The sequence below is a fragment of the Pseudorca crassidens genome, chromosome 7 (genome assembly GCF_039906515.1).
Source record: "Pseudorca crassidens isolate mPseCra1 chromosome 7, mPseCra1.hap1, whole genome shotgun sequence".
NCBI lineage: Eukaryota > Metazoa > Chordata > Mammalia > Artiodactyla > Delphinidae > Pseudorca > Pseudorca crassidens.
Window position 1 is genome coordinate 51,084,915 of NC_090302.1, and position 24,748 is coordinate 51,109,662.

The 24,748-nt window shown below is 37.8% G+C and overlaps 2 protein-coding genes across 3 annotated transcripts in view; both read right to left on the reverse strand.

The window, feature by feature from the left end:
• Nucleotides 1-272: 272 nt before the first annotated feature.
• Nucleotides 273-10,326, reverse strand: LOC137227793 (forkhead box protein D4-like 1). Its single transcript, XM_067744232.1, has one exon. It carries the CDS (start codon nt 2,220-2,222, stop codon nt 843-845), a length of 1,380 nt encoding a protein of 459 aa, XP_067600333.1. The 5' UTR covers nt 2,223-10,326; the 3' UTR covers nt 273-842.
• A 147-nt stretch (nt 10,327-10,473) lies between these two features.
• The window catches only part of LOC137227794 (zinc-regulated GTPase metalloprotein activator 1A), a 43,448-nt gene continuing 29,173 nt past the window's right edge, over nt 10,474-24,748 (reverse strand). The window contains exons 10-15 of one of the 2 annotated variants that reach the window (XM_067744233.1): nt 23,895-23,951; nt 21,032-21,083; nt 13,722-13,790; nt 13,554-13,619; nt 11,313-11,442; nt 10,474-10,790 (exon numbers count right to left, since the gene is read on the reverse strand). In XM_067744233.1, coding sequence (XP_067600334.1) covers nt 10,720-10,790; nt 11,313-11,442; nt 13,554-13,619; nt 13,722-13,790; nt 21,032-21,083; nt 23,895-23,951 — 445 coding nt within the window. In that variant the 3' untranslated portion in view covers nt 10,474-10,719. The remainder of the gene's footprint in view (nt 10,791-11,312; nt 11,443-13,553; nt 13,620-13,721; nt 13,791-21,031; nt 21,084-23,894; nt 23,952-24,748) is intronic. The other variant, XM_067744235.1, reaches the window with a different exon arrangement.

Sequence of the window (24,748 nt, forward strand, 5' to 3'; positions counted from 1 at the left end):
TTATAGATTTCATACATACTAAATCCCATATTTTAAAAGCCAGAATTTTTTCAACTTCAAATATTCGGAAGTTTTAAAAAACATTTTGAAAATGGATTGTTTCTGACGTCTATAATGAATATGAATTGTAAAACAATTGTTTAACTGGGAGGAAAAAACTAAGTTTTAAAATAAGTTCCATTTAGTAGGCGAAGTAATATAAAATAAACAATGTTGTGTAATGATTTAGCCCTTTATTTAGTCCATATAGTTAGCTTTAATTTTAACACCTCTCCACGGAAGATGGCACATCAGACATACAGATCAGAAATAAATCCTCTGAAATTAAAATTCTACTCATATTACACATTGATTTCAGGAAGACAAAAAGGGCACAAGGATTCTGCGCTGGATTTGGGAATAATACTTGCAGTTCCTAGGGAATGAAGATGGGGGAAACGTTGTGCATTGGACGATTTATTTTCTTTGTTTTTCTTTTAATAACAGAACAAAATGCCCCACTCACGTTCATAGTTCCTCTGGAAATGTGCAAATCGGAAAAGCCTTGGAAGTCACGACTGGAGGCTGGAAAAGAAATGTTCGACGCTGACGCCATCGAACATTTACGTTCAGGTTGTCTTAAGGGAACAATAACCACTTTTCCTCTGTAAGTATTTCGCTGCGAACCGAAATTAGTGGTTGCTCCGCTGTAGGATGCAGGTACACACTCTTGGTCCCGGCTGTGGAAGGTGGAGTGCGCCAGGGCAGGCGGCGAGGAGATCGTGACCCCGGGTGGCTCCGCCCTCCAGGTTGGCTCCCCGTCCGCCCCAAGGAGTCGGGTCCAGGGCAGGTGTGGGTGCTATTCAAAAGGCCGGTGAGGTCCCCTCTCCGCCCGAAAGGGCGACCAGCGACGTCAGCCTAGAGCCCTCTACTCCAGGCTGACACCCCAGGAGCGCCGCTGTGGCGGACAGGTGCCGGCCCAGCAGAGCGCCCTTGCTGGGAGCGCAGCCGCTGGCAGAGTGCTGCTGCTGCTGCTGCTGCTGCTGCTGCTGCTGCTGCTGCTGCTGCAAAATCGTCCGGGCAGCGGATGCGGCGGCGGCGGAGACGTGGAGCAAGGGGGCAGCGGCCTGAGGATGCAACAGGCACGACGGGCGCTGCAGCAGGTGGCGGTAACCCCACGGGGTCGGGGGCAGACTCTGAGCGGCGCCTGTACCAGCTCCCCGGACCCCTTGCAGGATACTCTCGATGCTGAAGGAGGTGCATCCGCCTGCCGGCCGCGACGCCGGCCCCTTGCCCTCCTCCCAAGGCTGGGAGCCTAGCGTGGGCTGCAGCGCCGGAAGGGCGCTGGGGGTCACCAGATCCGCGCCTTGCGCTTTCCTGGACGCCTCAGCGTAGGCCGGGGCAGAGAGCAGCAGGTAGCGGAGGGGATGAGGATGCAGCAGCGCGCACGGGCGGCTCCCGGGAGTGGAGGCGGGATAGGCCCCCGGGACAGGCTGCGGCGGGGCCGGGGGCCCGAGCAGCATGCCCGGGTAGGGGGCATGCAGGGCGGCGGGCGCAGCGGGCAGGGGGAAGGGGTGGTGCAGGTGGGCTACCGGAGGCGGGTGGTGACGCTTGAAGCGCTTCCGGCGCCGAAGGAAGCTGCCGTTGTCGAACATGTCCTGGGAGGCGGGGTCCAGGCTCCAGTAGTTGCCCTTGCCAGGGTGTCCCGGCTCCCGGGGGATTTTGACGAAGCAGTCGTTGAGCGAGAGGTTGTGGCGGATGCTGTTTTGCCAGGCGGGGAACTTGCGACGGTAGTAAGGGAAGCGGCCACTGATGAAGGCGCAGATGCCGCTGAGCGTGAGGCGCTTGTGTGGGCTCTGCAGAATGGCCATGGTGATGAGCGCGATGTATGAGTAGGGGGGCTTCGCCGGCTGCGGGGCGCCCGCAGAGGCTGCCGCAGACCCCATCGGTGCCCCGAACTTGGGGCCAAACTCGGAGGAGTCGCTTGGGCCACCGCCGCCGCTCTCGGTGGGCTCTCCGGGAAGCGCACCCGCGCCCGCGCCCCGCCGCGCCTTCTGCGGCTCCGGCTGGTGCAGCAGCTCTAGGAGCCGCTGGCTTCCCTCGGGTTCCTCGTCTTCCTCTTCCTCCTCCCCTTCTTCATCTTCCTCCTCTCCCAGGATATCGATCGCACCGTCTTCCCTATCGGAGCCCCGGAGGCTGCGCGGAGGTGTGGAGCGAAGGCGCTCCGCTCTTGGCAAGTTCATGAAGGAGCAGGTCTTGCAGATGCCGGAGAGGTGGCGGCCGCTCACCTGGCTCTGGGTGGGCTGGGCTGGAAGCCTGTGTTAAGAGTGTTCCAAGAAGCAGAGACGCTCGAGGTTACCCTTTTAGGTGGTGTTCTTTTTCTTCTGCCGATTTCTCCTTTCCTACACCATCCGGCAAAGATGCACTTTGCCTTTTATTGAGGCTTCTTCTGAGTCCTTGTGTGGTGGACTCCCCCGTCCCCCTTTATACCCTTTCTTGCCCTACCTCAGAGCGCTCTTCCTTCCTCCCGACGCCGTCCAGCGATGAGGGTCCTTTGAGCATTACCCGACGCGGCAAGAGCCTTCAGCTGGCCCCCTCCTTAGCCAGCAAGGAAGGTGCTTCACTCCTCAGGCTCAGCCAGCCAATTGCGCCAGGAGTTGCATAGGCTCTGTTAACGCACTTTGAAAACCGCGCAGATGAAAAAGGGGGTAGGAAAATATGTACCCGACAATCTAAGGCCACCTCCATATTCAGGCCTCTCTCCTGAAGGATAAAAATAGGAGGTGGGAGAGGGCACTAAAATATACACGGTGTTTGGCTGTAAAAGAATGTGTAACAGTAAATATGTTTTTGTGTTTCATAGCTGGTTAGTTACCCACTTTCACTGGCGGATTGTGTCCTCCACTCAGAATGAGGAGCTGAAATATTTTTAATGTTCTTACTACATTCCGGAGCTCAGAGTGGAGTGTGAGAGCGTGTGGCCTCGTCCCTCCTACCGGACACCTCAGCTTCCCAAAATGCTTTCCCTGACCCAAGTTTTCAGAAAAGACTGAAATGTCCTGTCATGAGGTTGTGGAAGTTCAGGGTGGAGGGAAAGAAAGCAGGAGGGCTAGAGAGAAGTCCCCGTCCAGCAGTGATTCTCAACTTCTTTGAACATTTAACCTCAGTATGAAGTAAATTTTACACCACGATCTTGCATAGACTTATATAACTAAAATGAGTTTCATAAGACAAGTGATCAGATATTCTTTCATTTCTTTTTTAATGGCCACGACCAACTAAACTGATTTTGCTGCATACCAACCAGTACAAACCCAGTTTGAAATATCCTTTTCACAAAAATGGCCCAACAACTCCAAAGTATACACCCAGTCTGAGACTCCATCTCTTTCTCTCTCTCCCTTCTTCCTTCTTAAAAAAAAAAGCCAACATTAAGCACTTTTTACTATAATAAAAAATTCTAATCTTGAAACTTATAGGAGGCAAAAAAGGGCTGCAGTTTCAGTGTCTTAAACTAATTCACCAGGTCATCATTCCTTTCTCACACTAGAGAACAAGATGACAGAGACGCTCTGTTTAAGTCACTTGACATCCTTGGAAGTAACATGATTTTTAGATTGGCTTCAGTTAAATTAGTTCAGAGAATAAAGTAGCAGTGCAGTGCAATATCATTTAATGTGTGTTATATCACCAGGTATCCTATGGTAAAATACTAACAGTATATACTCATAATTTAATACCTACTTGTGAAAAGAATTTGAGGTGGCATCTAATAAAAATTCAGCATAAAAATATTGTATTATGCCATTGATTGTTACATAGTAAATCTTCTATTAGAGTTTGTAAAATGACAACAAATTTTCAGTGAGAAATCAGAAGCCAGCTAATGTAACAAAAAATAGCTTAAAGGAGTTAGTTTCTTCAGGATAAAATTTTGAAAACAGCTTTCTTACAAGTCTTTTTAAAGTCTTATCCTCTATTTCTGAGGTGTTTACCCTCTAAGGCTTCTCAGTTGTATGTAGTTTGTTGAAGTAGAACAAATAACAGAAGTTTTCGAGCCTAACAGATTTGTGTTTGAATCCCAAATTAACCAATTACTACTTGTGTGATCTATTAAACTAAGCTTCAGGAGGGCTGGGACAGGTGTCTTATTCAGCCTTAGATTCCCAGATGCCTCCCGCTCAACCCCCTGTAGGTAAGGCACATTTCTTCCATCAGCATAGGAATCCGATTACCTGGGAAAGGGAGCATTGTTAGTTTTCCTACAGTCAACTTCTATGGGGATTTGGGTTATTTAAAAATGAAAGGAGAAAAGTAAGGGCACTAAAAAAAAAAAAAAAAAAGGCAAAACCACCCCCAATGATGGAAGTATGTCAAAGAGGGCCCTGGGAGACAAGAACGAGCTGCCAATGGCCAAAGCTGGGGCAATTAGAGCATCAAAATATAGTATTAGATTATTAACCAAAGCATAAAATATTCATGTGTCTATACTGATAAAAAGTAGATAACTGAGTAAATTAATACATGGGGGAAAGAGGCAAATCTCCCTTGCAGAAAACTTCCAAATACATTATGTAGATATTCCACCCGCTAGGAGGTAGAGCATAACCCCCCAGTCTCTCACTGTGGGCAATGCACAAGGACTTCCTTCCAAAGAGAACCATATGAAGTGGGGGCAGGGGGAATAAGTTACCGTGGAGAAACCTGACAAAGGTTTCAGCCAGGTGTCAGGTAATCAATGTCAACATCAACAGTCATAAATCAGGTTGATAGTATGTACCCTTGATATGAGGTGATTAAAATGGGAGACATGACTACCCATGTAGTCATGGTGGGGGGGTGGAGGAGGGTGGATGGATATGGGAATTCCCTTCTACTATCTGCTCTGCTTCATTTTTCTGTAAATGTAAAACTGTTCTGAAAATTCTATTTTATCAAAAAATTAAATGGGAGAAAAAGGGCCTAGTAGCCAAAAAGTAGAAACTCAAATGTCTATCAACTGAGTAGATGAACAAAATGTGGTAGATAAATAGAATTTTATTCAGCAATAAAAAGAAACAAAATGCTGATACATGCAACAACATGGATGAACCTTGAAAACATTATGGTAGGTGAAAGGAGTCCCAACAGGCAAATCTAGAGACAGAAAGTAGACAAGTAGCTGCTGGGGAACAGGGGCAGGGGGAAATGGGGATTAACTGCTAATGGATACAGAGTTTGAGAGCTATGAAAATGTTCTGGAATTACTGATAGATAGTGGTACTGGTTGCCACTACCTATGGATATACTAAAGCCATGAATTGTATTTTAAGGGTAAATTTTTTTGCTAATTATATCTAAATAATATTAATATACAGAATATATCAATGTAAAAATAAATAGCTGTATCAAGGAAAACTAAGTTGAGTTCTTTGGAGATACTCCATTATGGCAAGTAATTCCTTAAGGAAAAAAAAAGGGTGGGGGGACTCTTTCTGTCCCACCTGATTAATTCTTTAATGTTGTGTTACTTTTTGCTCATGAAACACTAAAACATTTAACATGGGGTCCGGTGCATAGTGGGCACTCAATAATATTTGGAGATTACTTCTTTCCTAACACTGAATAGGTTTTTTTTTCCTGAACAAATCTATCAGGGGGTCATAAATGCCATCCGTCCCACTTTGAAAAACCAACCTCTCTAAACTACTGTACAGTAAAGAGGATGTCTGATCTCTCTCCATTTCGCTCTGAAAGTTAAAGGCAATTCAGTTATCAACCAAGTTGATTCTAACTTTAAATAAGTTGATTCTAATATTAAGACTAATTCTGAGAAAAAAGTCTAGTTCTTCTTTCTCATCAAAGTAGGGCAAGTTGCTAGACATTCAAAGACAGAATTCACTTCTTTCAGTATCACCTCCACAATGTATGGCATTTCTAGAACTGGGAAAGTCCTTTCAAAGAAATCTTAAAATATAATTTTCCACCTACATTACTAATCCAAAGGAGACATTTATTCAATTTGTAGCAAGCAACCAAGCCCACAAATGTTTAAAAGCCTTTTAGCTTTATTTTGTTAATTCCCTTCAAACTTCATAATCTATTAGGAATTAGAGACCCTTTCAATCCCTGGCCTTCCCTCACCCCCTGGGCTGACCCTTCCCACAGCTATCTTACACTCAGTACTAATGTTCTTGCCCCTTTCACTAAAAGCTGGAAAAGCCTAGGAAAGAATCATGTAAGAAGCTGTGCAGAAGCTTGAATGTATTATCAAGTCTTGCTGGAAATGGAGAATTTACATTTACTGAAACTCTATAGTCAGGGTACTTTAAATTTAATCCCTGAGAGATTTGCACCTGAACTTTATGAATAAGGAAGCAAAGGTTTAGAGAGACTTTGTAATTTATCCTATATATTACTCAGTAAACTATAAACTTAGAGATGAACTATGGCTAAACCTTGATTATCATCATTACCATAATCATAATACCCTGAAAATTTTCTATGGTTAGCAGAATAATGGCCCATGTTATTTATTTGTTAGTGATTTCCATTATAAAAATAAAATCTTCTCTCGAGGATATCTATTGGAGGTTCCAAACCCCTCTGAAGTACAGGTTAAACTGGTAATGTCTCTGATCACTGAAAAATACTTCATTTTGGGAAAAATAAGAACGAAGAACAGGGCAATGCATATTTAAAAGAACTTATAAATAACATAAAAATACAGTAAAAAATAATCTAAATTAAAATAGTGAGATGCCATTCCATCCAGAATGGCAAAGGTTAAAATGTGTTAGCTAGGGCTTCCCTGGTGGCGCAGTGGTTGAGAGTCTGCCTGCCCATGCAGGGGACATGGGTTCGTGCCCCGGTCCGGGAAGATCCCATATGCCACGGAGCGGCTAGGCCCATGAGCCATGGCCACTGAGCCTGAGCGTCCGGAGCCTGTGCTCTGCAACGGGAGAGGCCACAACGGTGAGAGGCCCGCGTACCGCAAAAAAAAAAAAAAAAAAAAAATGTGTTAGCTAGGTTTGGAAAAAAGGGTACTTTCATACACTCCTGTTTTACGGCAAGAAGGTACAGCCATTTGGGAAGGCAATTTATCAGTATCTGTTAAGAACTTTAAATGTGCATATCCTGGAAGCCAGTGATTCCACCCTTACATATCTCTTCCAGAGAAACATTCTCATATAAAAACAAAGAGGCGCACATAATGATGTTCACTGCAGCACTGTCTGCAATTTCAAAAACAGGAACAACTAGTTCATCTGCCACGGTGATCACAACCACATCACTTGTCCAGCTCAAAGCCCTTCAGCCACTTCCCAGGGCTTTCAGAATAAACCAAATATTTTGCTCTGTCCTGTAAGCAAAAAGCCCGGCCCTAGCTCACAACTCCAATCCCACCTCCTACCCTGGCTTTCGAACCTTCCACCACACTTGCCTTCTTCCCGGTCTTCCAGCACACTATACGGGTTCCCACCTAAAGGCCCTCTCCACTGCTTGCTCCCTCTGTGTAGAATCTTCTCCCTGACTTTGCATCAATGACTCCTTTTAACTCTGTTCTCAACTTAAAAGCCACCTCTGGCAACCTGGATGAACCTTGAGGTTCATTACGCTAAGTGAAATAAGTTAGAGAAAGACAAATACTGTAGGATTTCACTCATCTGTGGAATATAAAAAACAAACTAACAAAACAAATAAATGAGCAAAACAAAACAAAACACATGGATACAGAGAGCAGAGCAATGGTTACCAGAGGGGAAGGGGAAGGAAACTGAACTGTATGGAGAAGGACGGAAACTAAATTTTTGGTGGTGAGCACACTGTAGTGTATACAGAAGTAAAAATATAATGTTGTACACATGAAACTTATATAATGTTAAAAGCTAACGTCACCTCAATAAGAAAGTTTTTTAAAAAATGACAATTTTCACCAAATTGTACTATAGATTGAATTCAATTCAGTTAAAATCCTAGCAGCCTTTTTGAAGAAACTGACATGTGAATGATAAAATTTATATTGAAAACAAAAATACCTAAAATAGCTGTAACAACTCTGAAAAAGATAAACAAGATTGGAATATTTACACTACCTAATTTCAAAACTTACTCTAAGGCTAAAGTTATCAGGACAGTGTGGTAGTGCCATAAGGACAGATGAATGAAAATAATGTCCATGAAAACATACACACACACACACACACACACACACACACACACACGCCACGTGATTTTCAGCAAAGGTGCAAAAAGCTCATTCAAAGGGCAAAAGAGTTTTCAAGACATAACGATGGAACAATTAACTTGAAATGGATCATGATGCTAAATGTTAAGAGCTAAAATTATTAAGTTCCTAAAAGAAAACATAGGAAAGATCTTTGTGACATTGGGATTATCAAAAAGTTCTAAAACAGCCCCAACCCACCAAAAACAAAAAAGCCACTTCTCCTCAGAAAGGCTTTTCATGCCCACTCATTCTAAACTCAGTTTTGATTTTTATCAGCCTTCTTCAGGCATCTCGTATTTTCTCACTTATTTATATCCCTCCATTAGAATGTAAGCAATACAAACCTGGCTTTTAACCATCATGTGCAGTTTCAGCCCCAGCACTAATACTGGGCAAACTTGGAAGCTCTCAATGAATGTTTTTTTAAAGAAATGTATTCTATGCTATACTATGAATTTCTGTCCAGCAGTTAAAGACATATTTATATGCATTGTCATGGAAAGATCTAAGATTAATAGTTTTTTTTAAAGAGCAAACTGCATTATAATATGTAAAGAATGATTTTTTATTTAAAACACACATTATAAAAATCTTTCCTTGAGGATATTTATGGCAAGTTTGTAAGTTTCCCAAAGAAATTCCTTAAATGATAGCTTTATTATTGGAAAATAATTCACTTTGGGAAACAATGTAAACCATAATGTGTGCATAAGTGAAAAGAAACATCTAAAAGGATAGACATTAAACTGACAACACTGCTTACCCAGAAGTGACAGTGACTGAAGGAGAAAGGTCAGGAGAGACTGACTTCATCTGTAATGCTTGTGTTTTACAACACAAATGTAGTCATGCAATACTTTTGTAAAGAAAAATATTTAAAGATTAATATATTATAAAGAAAAAAACCAAATATTTATCAGTTTAAAACAGATTTTTAAGAGTTTAGATTAATATTACTTCAAACATGTCTCCCACAACAGTACCATTAATTATAAGCCCTTTCTCATGGCCTAGAACAGATGAATCTAAATACTTATTATTTGCCAATGAACATTATGAAGTATTATCATGACTACATTAATTATAAAACAAATTGAAATTGTTAGGAAGGAGAAAACATTTATCTATGCTCTGTTGTGGGCCAAGAGCTGAGCTGGGTGTATTACAAACCTATTTAACCCTCACAACAAGCTTGAATGTTTGATATTATCACTGTCCACTTTAAAGTAAGAAAACTAATCTCAGAGAAATACTTTGCCCAAGATTATACAGCCAAGAAGCAGCAGAGCTGGAATTAAAGCCCTAGAATTAAAGATCTGACTCAAAAATCAGCTGACTTTCTATCAGGCAATTGGCTGCCACAAAATAAGCGTATTCTCTCAACCACAAGTTAAGAGAATAGATTCAGGAGGCAAATGGATGAACATAGAGAAGTTATATTAAAAAGGTACAGAACACAGGGGACGGGAGATAGATAATCTAATCAATTAGCCTGCCTCCAACTACTGGAACCATTCAAGATACATAGATGTAATTTTGACTTAAAGTTCTGAAAAAATATTCCAAAAGCCATTCTGACAGCCTTCTGATATTTAACAACCATTAACTCTTCTTTAAATTCCATTTAATGCCTTTCTCTTACAATCTGAATATAGTTAAGCTGACCTGGCCTTTAGCAGGAAGAAGAGAAAAGTAATCCATTGTATACTTACACGCCTACCATTTATATAAAGATTGTTAAATTATCAAAAGTTAAATGCATTTACATCTGAAGTTTTATACCTTGTCACTTTTTAGTTTATATTGAAAAATAAAGAAGTTTTAAAAAAAAAGATGAATTTAATACCAGTAGTAAAATCTACTTTAAAACTAAAATCTACTCTAAAATTAAAAGCTCTACAATTGAAATCTTTGAAATATATTACAAAGTGAATGGCTGAAGTTCCATTACACTGACTACCAGTAAGGCTTAGAATCTGACTAAGAATAAGAGAAAGTTTCAGTTAATTTCTTTGATTTAGGTTTCTTCCACTTATAAGTCTCTACCACTGTAAACGCTTTATTTCCTTTAATAAAAATGGTGACATTGTTTTTAAAAATTTTTGTTATTAACAATAAAATTACATCCACGCAATCAGCTGAAGTTCTAAGGGAAAATGACAATGTTGAAGTAAGTTTTCCCATTATTATTATTATAACTTCCATGAGTGAGAAATTCAGCATATGTAAACTCCAAAGCCAATTCTGCAAGATATGTTTATGAATCATCTGTCCACAAAAAAAAGTCAGAGGACAGTGTATTTTATTGTATGAATATCAAATGTTTTATAATACTGATTTACTATGTTGTATGTATTCTATAAAATAAATACTATTTTAAAGTTTACACTGGAATTCGTAAGAGAAGTAATGCAAAGAATAGATGCTTGAAATACATCCAATAGGAAACTTATTCCCAATTTTATCATCCAATCCTTTTGGTGATGCTTCTAGTGTTATGGACAAACTTGATCTTCTTTGAAATGTGTTGTTCATTGATTTTCTGTTTCAGTCACAGTAGCTATAAATAGTTGTTTAAGAATATCCTTATCTAAATTCCTGCCTGCAAACAGAACAAAACATGGTATGAGTATATGATGCTTACTAAAATGACACAGTTTACCTATCAAGTCCAGATCATTAAATGCTTCATGATCTTCAGAAATTTATAAAAACAACAGTAATTAATGATTCCTTCCTTAACTTTCTAATTAAGTCCCTTAGAACCAAGTTGGCATTTGGATTAATCACTTTTCTAAAATTATTTGAAGAAGAGTAAAAGGCTTAACAAGTTCTTATGATGTTATCTCATAATTAAGACAAATACATTAACCACAAGCTTATTCAGATTTACAAAAGAGGTTCAGATTGGTTAGTACTGCTTACGTAGCACATTATATCCCTTTCTCTCTCTCTCTATCTCTCTTTTGCTTTAGAAATTTAACTGTTTATAAGGATAAAGAATCTGAAAAAAATAGATATATATGTATGTATAACTAAATCACTTTGCTGTACACCTGAAAATAACACAACATTGTAAATCAACTATACTTCAATTTAAAAAAGTTAACTGTTTGTCACTTACCAATAAAGACCAATCGATTTGTTCTCTCACTGTCGTCTTCCCAGCTCACTGGTGTCTCCTCCAGATCATACAGCTCATGGACGCCCTGGAGAATCACTTGTTGTGGTTTGTCTTTGATCGACACCAGCCCCTGCTCAGAGGAGAATGAGCAATCAGCCACAGTTTGAATTTAAAAGCAGAAATCGAGCATCAATGTTAATGGATTAATTACTCCCATTTCTTTTTAAAATACAAACTCATAAAGGAGATGCTGTTAAAATTACTTAATTCCAGTTATTTGTGCATTAAAGTGTTTCCTAAATCCTCCAATTTTTAAAAAAGGCTTCTACACACATTTTTTTAAAAAACAATCCCCATTTCTAATGCTAAAATTAATATATGTAATTAGGATGTTTATTCAGTGTTACCACAATGAAAACTGAAACAACCAAATGATAAAACATGTTATATCTCAAATTCTACCAATTATTCTACTTTTAAGGATTTTATACTTGTTTCACAGTTTTAGTGGGAAAATTTGAGAAGTTAAAGGATTTTGGTGATAATCTGTTTTTGAATGGGTTGTAATAAATGGAGTAGATAATGATGAAATAAAGGTAAAGAAAAACTATTATATTTATCTGAATAAAATTCATTTAACATTGCTTTGCAGAAATGAGGAACAAATTATCTGATGAACTGGCCTAGGGGATGAAATAATTTCTCTGAAATAATGTTTGTTATACATATTTATTATAAAAATAATATATATATTGAAAAATAGTAAGAGACAAACCACTGTCATTCCCACCACATAATTTTTGATGTATTCATGTATTTGGGGTACATGTTCTTCCAGTTTTCTTTTCTTGTGCAGAGTTTTGTTTTCTGCTTTTCAAATCTGAGTTTTAATATGTAACAACAAACTCCATGGAGAGAATTACCTAAGCATCAATTTTATACTTGTATAAAGACTTTGAAGTTGTCAGCTGTTATTAGAGTTAACAGTTTAAACATGTTGATTATTTTCAGACTAGTATAATACTTTGTAACAGCAAAGAGAAGGAGGTCTATGAAGGGAAAGGCTGTGGTGCCTCAGATGTCCCAGCGTTGCTGTGATGAGAGGAAGGCCAAAAGAAGAACCAAGGAGGACAGCTGCAGAACAACTGTCATACACGAAGGACAAAATCCAGACTGGGATGGTGCAAGATGAGCCACTGAACTCTATACAGAGGTCTCGTTGCTGCATTAGTATAAACGCCCAAATGGTTGCTTTTTTAGGTAACCACCCCCCATTCAGTACTAGGGGATAAAAGCAGTTACAGAATGAAATATGATCTTCCAATTAGGATCACAGAATGTAGATGGGGACACAGTCATAAAGAAGCAGCAGGATCTGGCTTAGTTCCTCTGCGGGGGAACGACTGGGGAATAGAATCAGCTGTGCTGCTCTGCAGCACCAATCCCAGGTGGAACCAGCACAGGGAGTGAGGAAATCTAAACCAAAATAGTTTCCCGGTCACTCTAGTGGCCCTAGGAAGTCGGCTGCTAGCCAGAGAATCTAGCTACTAACAGTAATGATAATAAACAGTAATAATAAAACCTTATGCACACTTCTGGAAACACAGGAGTAGACACTCAAATGACTGTTGATTCATTAAGCACACAGCCTAGAACCCACTGCTCCCTGGAAAAAACACCTTTTGTAACATAATACCCAAATATCAAGTAATATGAAGGGATTTCCAAACAGAGCAAGAATTCTTCTAGTCCTCTGTAACACTGTCTCACAGTATAACAAATGTTTAGTGTCTGCTAAATTCATCAAGAAACATAAGGTTCAGCTGCGGCAAGATTTCTAATATTACTCCTCTGTTAATGAAGCTCTCTTAGAAAAATCAACACAAGAAAACTTTCCGTTTTCTCTGACTAACCAAGCTGTGTGCCAAGGGGAGGAGAGTTTTAACAAGTCAAGCTCATTAGCTAGATAACCGCTCTGAGCACCTGGCAGTAGAGAGCAGGGGGTAACGTTTCAAAGCACACAGGTTGTTTTAGCTGCAACACTCAATGAAGCTGTGCAAATAAATCATGCTTTATGCAATGACTTCCAAAGCTTCTTTTCAGAAATGGAAATAAGGAAAAACAGACAAAGGTTATTTGGACTAAAACTAGTCCTTGTGTTTAAGACTAAATATGGTTTTGTGTAACAGCAAAGAAAGGGACTTTGTCCAAAAGTATAAAGCTGTAAGCTATGTACTGCACCTTTAGTCGTATGACCTCCATGCAGTCGTCATCCCTGTTTCTCACATTCTTTTCCCACAGAAGATTCTGTATCAAGTGACATATTTTAATAAGATCAACCACTGCTCATAGCAACAACTACATAGCAAAACAACTGATAAATCATTAATCAGTTAAAATTGCATTCACCTGAATATAGACATTTAGACTTTCTTCCTTTGCATTTCCTGGTACTTCGAATGTGACTGTAATAATACTCTGTAAATCAGGAGATAGTCAATAATGATTTTTTTATAGTAATGTCAAAATATTTTTTTAAATCACAAGTTTTAAGATGAAAAGTAAGGAAACATTCATGGGCATCTGTGTTGCCTTAACAACTATATTAGGTATATCTTTTTCACTATATTTGCTGATTTTTGGTATCAGCAACTCCATGTTCTATATTCTGCAGAGTTAGTCAATGGCTTAGTATTTACACAGAGAAACTCTTATGAAAGGATACTCATTGTTTAATTCATTCTTTACAAGAGTCTCAGCGCTAAGAGAGAGGGTAATATAGAGAGCGTATCAACTATGTACTGGACGAGGTACTTTTGCCTGGGTCACTTTATTTCATCTTTTCATTTACTCATGACAGCAATCCTGTGGATTAAAGAGAACTATTTCCATTTTATAAATTGGGGAAGATGAGGCTTAGAAAAAATAAACTACAAAATGCAAACATTTTCTGGGAAAAATAAATATAAGTTAAAAGATTCAGTTTCTCTCTGACCAAACACGTACCAAGGGAAGAAGAGTTCCTAGAGATGAGAATGATAATATAATGTCATCTTTGGTTTTAGAAGGTTGACATCAACATTTATAGAATGTTAACTCTGAGATTTATTTTTCCTCCTGAGCTTGATAAACCTCTCACTGTCCACTCTAAGGAATCAGAAGCTTAAGATTTCCTCTAGCTGAGCACATAATTAAAATCCAAACCTCCGTTTGCCACAGTAACCCAAAATTTCAAAATTAATGATAAAAATACACAAGGGCTAAGCATAACACAATAAAAGCACAAACACCACCTTGGATAATAACATGCTGAAACCAAGCTTTAAAACAGGCAGGACGAACACACTAATGCACAGCTTTGCATAACTGTCCGGAACCACATATCTTAACAAATAATACTTAAAACTCCATACCAAAATGTATAGCAAGTCATATAGCATATCAAAATATACAGCAAAAGGTTGCCAAATGAAACATAATTTGTCAGTTTCAAAAGACAGTAGTAATTCAACTTTCAAAAATGCTTAAAATGTATTTTATTCAAGTTGGATAACTTGGCTTTTAACGTTGGGAATGTCTCATTATAGGACTCAATATTGTCTTATTCTTAGCTTAAAGAATTTTGTATCAAGAATGATTTTTGCTTTTGGCAAGTTAGAGATATGACAATATCTCTAAGGGGTACAATTAACTGCAATGTGAAATTTTAAAAATGGTTTTAAAAATTAAGACAATGCATCCTGGGGCTCAAGGAGGGAGAGATACTTTTAGAACTAGATGTTTTTCTGTACCAATAAACTCTTCTCATATTAGACAAACCCTAAAGAAGACGAAACCCATAAATGCCCAGTGCAGAAGATAAGGGTCACAATGCATAGTTCACAACTGGCTCTACTAATAAGTATACATAGAATTCCACCTGGGTTTTCTCATCTACCGTACCACCTTCCAAACCCAGGTCCTCTTTATCAGGATGGCCAAGAAAACCATGAAAAATAGAGAAATGCATTAAACATCACTCAGTGATAAAACTGTAATGACATACATAATATGTCCTAGGTATTACCCATTTCAGACTTCTTTTTGAACCTAAAAAATGTTTATTTTGAACCTAAAATTAACTCTCCTTTCCCCAGACACAGAAAGAAGCAGAAACCTGAGGCAATAATTCAGAAAACTGAAGCAAAATAAGGTACTGCCCCTAAAATAAAATTTAGGAATAACTCCCAAATTTTTGTAGTTTGGTGTGTTTTTTCTTTAACCTACCAGGTTATTTCCCTCAGTTTTCTACTCTTTTACAAACAATACCTAATATGCAATAATTTCTATATATTTTTTCATCTGGAAAACTAAGCCCACTAACATGCTTGAACACAAAACCTCTGTCACCACACTCCACTCCTCTGCTCCTCTTTCCCTGTATCACCTCTGCTGTGATATCCTGCCATCAGGTACATAGCTAAATATTTGGTGTTTTCATCCAAATCAGTTTACCTTCTAAATTTCCCTATTTCTAGGTTCCTCTTGTCTATCTAGGCTTGTTTCCCACCACTTCTCTCTCTCCTTACTGCTCACCATCAGTTACTTAGGCTATTCATGCAAGCCTACCTGTGCTCGTTTTATACCATTTCCATTCTCACTGTAACCAGCATGGATCAGGCCCTAATCACAGGGTATCTGGACTTCTGCAATATCTTCCTGCTTGGTCTCCTGACTCCACACTCCAATCCAGCTCACCGGACACTGTCCAATAGCAGAGCATGAGTTCTCTTTGTCTGGCAAATCAAAGCCTAATACCTTAGGTCAGGATTCCAATACCAAGCATTCACCAGGACTTCTGCACTAGAACACTGCTCTTCTAGAGCACTGTCACTTTCCCACTTTTAAAGATCTGGATTGCTCTTTCCCTTATTTCTTCCAGTCTAAAAAAACACAAAAAACAAAAAACCTCCTAGTTTAAGGCTACTTTTTAGTGTATAAATCAGAATAGCAGTTACATCTTTGGAAGAAGAAGGGTTACCACTGGGAAGGGACACAAGGGAACTCTCTTAACAGTTTTGGAAATCTTTATCTTGATCTGAGTGAGAATTACAGAGATATGTGTTCATGTGTACATATGGACAGCTATATAGGCACAAATGTAAGTAAAGATACATTGACTTGTACTCTAAAACCCTGTATGCTTTATGTTAAAAAAAAAAAGAAAAATGAAAAAACTATCTTTCATGAAGCTTCAGATCCACTAAACCAAATGAGACTGTTCATGCTTCTGAAACCCATAGTCCTTGATCTGCAATATTATATTATACTCTGCCCTATGTTTATATATCTAAAGCAGGAAAGTGCATCAGAATCTCCTGCAGAGCTTTTTTTAAAAAAATAGACATGCCCTATTTACTGGTAAAATAACTTAATGTCTGGGATTTGCTTTAATACATACCAGCAAAGGTGATGGGTATTTGCAGGTTCATTATACTATTCCACTTTTATTTATGCTTGAAATTTTCCATTAAAAATTTTTTTAAAACACTCCAGCAAAAGAAATGTTAGGAAGATGGATAAAATAAAATCGGCAAAATGTTAAAAGCCATTGCAACTGGGTCATCTGCACAGGGGATTGATTCATTTTAATATTCTCTCTACTTTTGTATATCTTTGAAAATTTCCATAATAAAATGTTAAAAATATACATACACATTAATTTGCACATACCCAAGGTCTACTCCTGGAGATGTGAGAGATGGGGACCACTGAATGTCCAATATTTTTTAAAAGCCTACAAGTGATTCTGACCTACATCCCCATTTGAGAATCACAGCTTTTCATTCTTCACTGAGCACCCACCATATACCACATCCTGTGCTAAGCAATAAGGAATGTATATATTTAGGAATTTATAGACTACCATAAGGGAAAAGCACTTCAACCCAAACTACAAGACATTATAAATGCCACGACAGGGGTACATTCAAGATACTGTGGGTATAGATAATGGCCATGATAAAGGTTCGTGAAGGTAAATACTACATATTCTTCATCTTCTACTCCTATGACTCCTAGTATGATGTCCTTCACCTAGAAGAATGTGATGTGCTTCAACTTCTTCTTTATGACTAATACTGAGTATCATAAAGAATTTTTCTAAAAATTCTACCTCTAGGGACTTGTAACTTCTCATTCACTCATTTGAAAGATAAGTAAGATATACTGTGCTCACAGATTAGAAGAATTAATATTGTTAAAATGTCCATACCACCCAAAGCAATCTACAGATTCAATGCAATCCCTATCAAAATACCCTTGGCATTTTTTTTACAAAACTAGAACAAATGATCCTAAAATTTGTATAGAACCAGAAAAGACCCAAAAAGCCAAAGCAATCTTGAGAAAAAACAAAGAGGGAGGTATCACATGCCTTGATTTCAAACTATATTATAAAGCTATAGAAATCTAAACAGTATGGTACTGGCACATAAACAGACACACAGATCATTGAAATAGGATACAGAGCCCAGAAATAAACCCACACTCATATGGTCAATTAATCTATGACAAAGGAGGCAAGAATATACAATGAGGAAAAGACAGTCTCTTCAGTAAATGGTACTAGGAAAACAGGACAGCTACATGGAAAAGAATGAAACTAGACCACTTTCTTAAACCGTATAAAAAATAAACTTGAAATGGATTAAAGACTTAAATGTAAGAACTGAAACCAAAAAACTCCTAGAAGAAAACAGAAGCACTACACTCTTTGACATAGGTCTTAGCAATATTTTCTTGGATCTGTTTCCTCAGATAAGAGCAACTAAAGCAAAAATAAACTACTGTGACTACATCAAACCAAAAAGCTTTTGCACAGCAAATGAAACCATCAGTAAAATGAAAAGGCAACCTACTGAATGGGAGAAGATATTTGCAACTGATTTGTCTAATACATGATTAATATCCAAAATATACAAAGAAATAACACAATTCAGTATCACAAAAAACCCAAACAATCTAATTAAAAAATGGGCAGAAGATATGAGCATTTTTCCAAGACATACAGATGGCCAACAGACACATGAAAAGATGCTCAATATCACTAAGCATCAGGGAAAAGCAAATCAACCACAATGATATATGACCTCACACCTGTCAAAATGGCTATTCTCAAAAAGACAACAAATAATAAGTGTTGGTGGAGATGTAGAGAAAAGGGAACTCTCATGCACTGTTGGTAGGAATGAAAATTGGTACTGCCACTATGGAAAACAATAATGAAGCTTCCTCAAAAAATTAAAAATAGGACTACCATACAATCCAACAATTCCACTTCTGGGTATTTATACAAAGAAAATGAAAACACTAAATTGAAAATATATATGCCCCCCAATGTTCATTGAAGCATTATGTATTTACAATAGCCAAGATATGGAAACAACCTAAGTGTTCACCGACTGATGAATGCATAAAGAAGATGTGGTATATGTGTTGTGTGTGTGTGTGTGTGTGTGTGTGTGTGTGTATGTATACACACAATGGATTATTACTCAGCCATAAAAAGACTAAAATCTTGCCATTTGTGACAGTATGGATGGGCCTAGAAGTATTATGCTAAGTAAAATAAATCACACAAAGAAAGACAAATATCTTATGATTTCACTTATATGTAGAAACTAAAAAGCACAACAAACAAGCATACATAGCAAAACAGAAACAGACTCATAGATAACAGAGAACAAACTGGTAGTTGCCAAAGGGAAGGGGCAGGGGAATAGGCAAAACAGGTGAAGGAGACTAAGAGATACAAAGTTCCAAACTGTAAAATAAATAAGTCACAGGGATGTAATGTACAGCAGAGGGAATAGAGTCAATAATACTGAAGTAACTTTGTATGGTGACAGATGGTAACTAGACTTACATGGTGATCATTTCGTAATGTATAAAAATACTGAATCATTACGTTGTATACCTGAAACTAGTAATATCTTATTCTGTAATAACACTGTAGGTCAATTACACTTCAATAAAATAGATAAATGAAGATGAATATTCTATTAAAAGTTTTGCAGAGAAAAATGCCACAAACATGGTAGTATAGTTTCCATAAATATGAGCCAAAATGAAGACAAATGAGCAAGTATGCTATTATCTTGGCCCTATTACAATTAATGACTCAAAAAATAAGTAACAGTCTCAAGATAAAGGAGAGAATGCCAGGCACACTGCTCACTCATATGCCCCTTTTTCACCGTTTTAAGAAGTTACCCTTTTTTTTTTCCTTCGATTCCATATATATGTGTTAGCATACGGTATTTGTTTTCCTCTTTCTTCTTTTTTTTTTGCGGTACGCGGGCCTCTCACTGTTGTGGCCTCTCCCATTGCGGAGCACAGGCTCCGGACGGACAGGCTCAGCGGCCATGGCTCACGGGACTAGCCGCTCCACAGCATGTGGGATATTCCCGGACCGGGGCACGAACCCGTGTCCCCTGCATCGGCAGGCGGACTCTCAACCACTGCGCCACCAGGGAAGCCCTGTTTTCCTCTTTCTGACTTACTTCACTCTGTATGACAGACTCTAGGTCCATCCACCTCACTACAAATAACTCAATTTCGTTTCTTTTTATGGCTGAGTAATATTCCACTGTATATATGTGCCACAACTTCTTTATCCATTCATCTGTTGATGGACACTTAGGTTGCTTCCATGTCCTGGCTATTGTAAATAGAGCTGCAATGAACATTTTGGTACATGACTCTTTTTGAATTATGGTTTTCTCAGGGTATATGCCCAGTAGTGGGATTGCTGGGTTGTGAAGAACCTAGGGGTAAGACGGGAATAAAGACACAGACCTACTAGAGCATGGACTTGAGGATATGGGGAGGGGGAAGGGTAAGCTGTGACAAAGTGAGAGAGTGGCATGGACATATATACACTACCAAACGTAAAACAGATAGCTAGTGGGAAGGAGCTGCATAGCACAGGGAGATCAGCTAGGTGGTTTGTGACCACCTAGAGGGGTGGGATAGGGAGTGTGGGAGGGAGGGAGACGCAAGAGGGAAGAGATATGGGAACATATGTATAACTGATTCACTTTGTTATAAAGCAGAAACTAACACACTATTGTAAAGCAATTATACTCCAACAAAGATGTTAAAAAAAAAAAGTTACACTTAAGCTCCACCATCCACAACTTGCTTAAAAGAAAGATGGTTACAGTGAAAATATACTTTCTTTGTTCCCAGCATCTGCAATATCTACCTCAGGAATTATAGTTTTAGAGCATGAAAAACACCTTAAGGAGTTCAAATTTACAGTGCTACCTGAAGGTGAAATCAAAGTCAATTTTTATTTAAATTAGCCACGGATGCCCGTACTAGACTTTTCCTTAATCAGTTAGTTAAATATAGTTAAAAATAGGCTGCATAAAGAACCCCCAGGCTGCTTTTATATAGTAATTCCCTTCAGAAGAACTAATCAAAATATGTTGACTGACCTGTGGAATGGAGAAGCTAAAAAGCATGATTTTCTAAGATTCTAAATAACTCTGGTTTGATGAACTCCTATTACGTATTAAGAAACTAGATTAGATGACCTCAAAAGCATTTAAATTCTGAAAACTGTCAAAATAGTTCAAAAATGCTTTATAAAAAAGAATTCTATTAAAACAATCCTAAACAGAACAATTTAGTTAAAGAGATACTTTAAAAACATTTTTTAAAGATTTTTTTACCTGATCAAGGTGAGGTTGTGTTGTTGGCACACTCTGAAGTTTTCTCTGCAAACTAAGAATAACTGATTATAAATTCAGAGCTCAATACACTTCTGATTTAACCTTATATATTACTGAGAGATACAAAGCTAAACAAGGGAGAGACTTTCCACAACTGAATCTATTACACAGCTCTAATTTTACATGCTGTTTACATATTCTAATAGACAAACACTGGCAGACTGTTTAAAAACTTTTCTTAAAAATGTATATACATTTACATACATATATATACACATAATAGAGATAAAAACTAACCTTTAGCAACACTATTTGGTGTGGTTAAATATGTTAAATAAATTTCTTTTTTATTTCCAAAAGATCTAATACAGGCCTAGGAAAATATACATAAGCATTTTACAATTGCTCAAAATTTCATCAACTCTCCACATGCTTCCTCAGATGAAAATAATGCTGAACCTAAAGAAAATTAGAAGGGTAAATTTTTCCTTTATCAATGTTTTCCCTTGAATATACCTACTTAAAAAAAAAAAAAAAAAAAACAGTATCCGTAAATGTAAGCCTTCTATACAGTCAGTTACCAGTAGTTGAGAGAAAACAAAAGGTCAGAATCCTAAAAATGCATTGTTCTGATATGGAAAAAGCAAAAGATCAATATGCCATAGATTATAACTATAACAACTGCAGCATACCTTTAGAGCCTGATGGGGGTAGGTCGGGAGGAGGAAAAGGACTTAAAACCTTGCAGATGTTTTGCCTTGAAGAACAGTGAGGGGTAAATTAGTAACAGCAAGTTTAGGAAAGAGAAAAGGCTTGTAGGAACTGTTGGAGGGAATGAGTCTCCTTGGGGGGTCTTAATAGGGAAAGTGTCAAATTAAATCCTTCCCAGCTGGTTGCTCAGGAAAGGATTCTCTTGTTGAGCATCTAAGCACAAAGAAAAGTTATGCAGAGGCGTTATCCAGAACAAGGCTTCACCTTAAACAGCTGCTTCTTTAAGTGTCACTAACGCACTAAGTGTGGAATGAAATGACCTTAGAAAATGTTTGAAAAATTCTATGTTCTTTCCCTGTGTTCAATATTTAATGTTGGACAGTGACTGCCTACAACTTCCACAGGGAAGGAAAAAGTTTTCCTCTAACTCTTGAGTCCCTGGCTGGGTCTGAAAATTAGACTGACGAAGAAAACAACAGAAAAGCATATACATTTATTTAATAAAGGTTTTATTTGACAAAGGAACCTTCATAGGGAAATGAAGACCTGAAGAAATGGTTAAACCTGAGTGTTTTTGTGCTAGGTTTGATGAAGAGTGAAAAGCCACAGAAAGATATGACAGGACAGAGGATGAGCCAAGTGTAGTAAACTAGGGGAAACTCAGAGAGGCCTATGCCTTCAGATTCCTCGCGTCTCCCTTTGTCTTCAGAGATAGGATGCTCTTTTCCTCTGGGTGGAGAGAGGTTACCTTTCACATAAGGGTGTTATGACGCATCTTACTTCAGAGGAAATGGGAGAATATATTTGCAAATCATGTATCTGATGAGGGGTTAATACCTAGATTATTTAAGAACACCTACAATTCAGCCACAACAACAAAAAAAAATCAAATAATCCAACTAAAATATGGGGAAAGTACTTGAACAGACATTTCTCCAAAGATAATATACAAATGGCCAACAAGTAAATGAAAAGATGCACAATATCTAATTGTTAGAGAAATGCAAATCAAAACCACAGTGAGCTATCACCTCACATCCATTGGGACAGCTACTACCAAAAACAACAGAAAATGGCAAGGATGTGGAAAAACTGGAACACTTGTGCACTGTTTGTGGGAATGTAAAATGGTGCAGCTGCTATGGAAAACAATATGGTGATTCCTCAAAATATTAAAAACAGAATTACCATATGATCCAGCAATCTCACTTCTGGGCATATATCCAGAAGAATTTAAAGCAGGATCTTGAAGAGAGATTTGCACACCCAACCCATGTTCATAGCAGAATTATTCACAATAGCCAAGAGGAAGAAGCAACCTAAATGTCCATCAATGAATAAATGGATAAAGAAAAAATGGTATATACATAAAATGGAATATTATTTAGCCTTTAAAAAGACAATGTTGTCACATGCTACAAAATGGATGAAACTTGAGAACTATGTGAAATAAGCCAGTCATGATTAAGACCAATAATGTATGATTTCACTTATTTGAGGTACCTAAAGTAGTCAAATTCTTAGAAACAGATAACAGGATGGTGGTTCCCAGGGGCTGCAGGGAGGGGAACACCAGGAGTTGTGATCTGATTGGTATAGGGTTTCAGTTTTGCAAGATGAGAAAGTTCTGTAGATCCACTGCAAACAATGTGAATATACTTAACACTACTGAACTGTACACTTAAAAATGGGTAAGGATGATTAAAAAAAGATATCGATGTCCAGGGAAAAACCATTTGTTCTTCTTTCCCTATCAAAAGGATTCTCTCTGGGGAAAGAGGCAGGAAACTGATCCACCACTACGGGAAAGGGAGTATCTGTGGGAACACACCGAACTAAAATTTTCTATGTATTTCATACATTTTCTCATGGAAAGAATTACACATAGTGGTTGGTAAAGAAATATTAACAATAAGTTTCTAAAGTTAACTACCATTTACACTATAATTTCTGTAGGAGAATACACGTGATTTCCGAACATACATTTAGCAAAACTTTCAAGAATGTAATCATTAGGAATGGTCGTGTATGCCAAAGAAATGACAGGAAGCATAAATCAAATGTGCATCTGTGTAAATCATTCCTGTAACTCCTATAACTGTGAAATAAAAAGTACATTATAATAAAAGTGACCAAAATACAGGAAACATACCTTATTCCAGAGAGACTGTCAAAGGCATGAAGATCTAATATACTTGAGAGATCAACTCTATAAGAAAGAAAACCATTTGAAGTGTTAATTTCTGTAAAGTATATTCAATTAATCAAAAAAAATCTCTATTCTGCTAGAAATGCAGACATAAATGCTAATCAGTATATACTATTTTGGGAAAAATAAAATGACAGGCAAGGAACAAAAAGCTGTTGTAAAAAAATTTTTATGGAATTTATAAAATTTTAAAAATTGAATAAATGGTTTAAGACCAAGGCAGAAAATTACTTGGTTATTGCTTCAATAAATTGTAGTGGTTTTTTTGGTTTGTTTTTACCTTCAATTATCTTTTCAATCCTGAAAATTTGAGCTTTTCAAACTATATTTTTATAACCAAAAAAAAAAAATCAGTTAAAGAACTGAAAATTTTCAAAAGTAGCAGTTTATTACTCAAAAGATGAAATGAGGGAAATTGAACAAATGGAAATAACATAGTAGTATAGGTACATTGGAATTTCTGTATTTTTTTTACTCCACCTCCCTGCTTTCATGATACAACAGGTAGTATCATAAGAATATGAGGAGTCAAACAATCAATGTATAAATATTCACTCTAGGACCCTTATCTACATCTAAAGAATGTGGTTTGATTTTATTTCCTTCAGATGGGGTTGCATATAGACTGAAACTTCCCAGTTAGTGCTCTGTCTGAATAAACACTATTTCTATTATAATTATTTGGTGGTAATTAAGCCTAATTTATTAGGAAAGCAGAGATTAAAAATCAGAAGAGATTATATCACAATTAGCATTAGGTTTGGTTTAAATACATAAAAGTAAATTTATAAAGACTA

What these genes read in the sequence shown, in the direction of transcription:
- LOC137227793 (XM_067744232.1), bottom strand. Translation starts at nt 2,222, where the DNA reads ATGAACTTGCCAAGAGCGGAGCGCCTTCGCTCCACACCTCCGCGCAGC.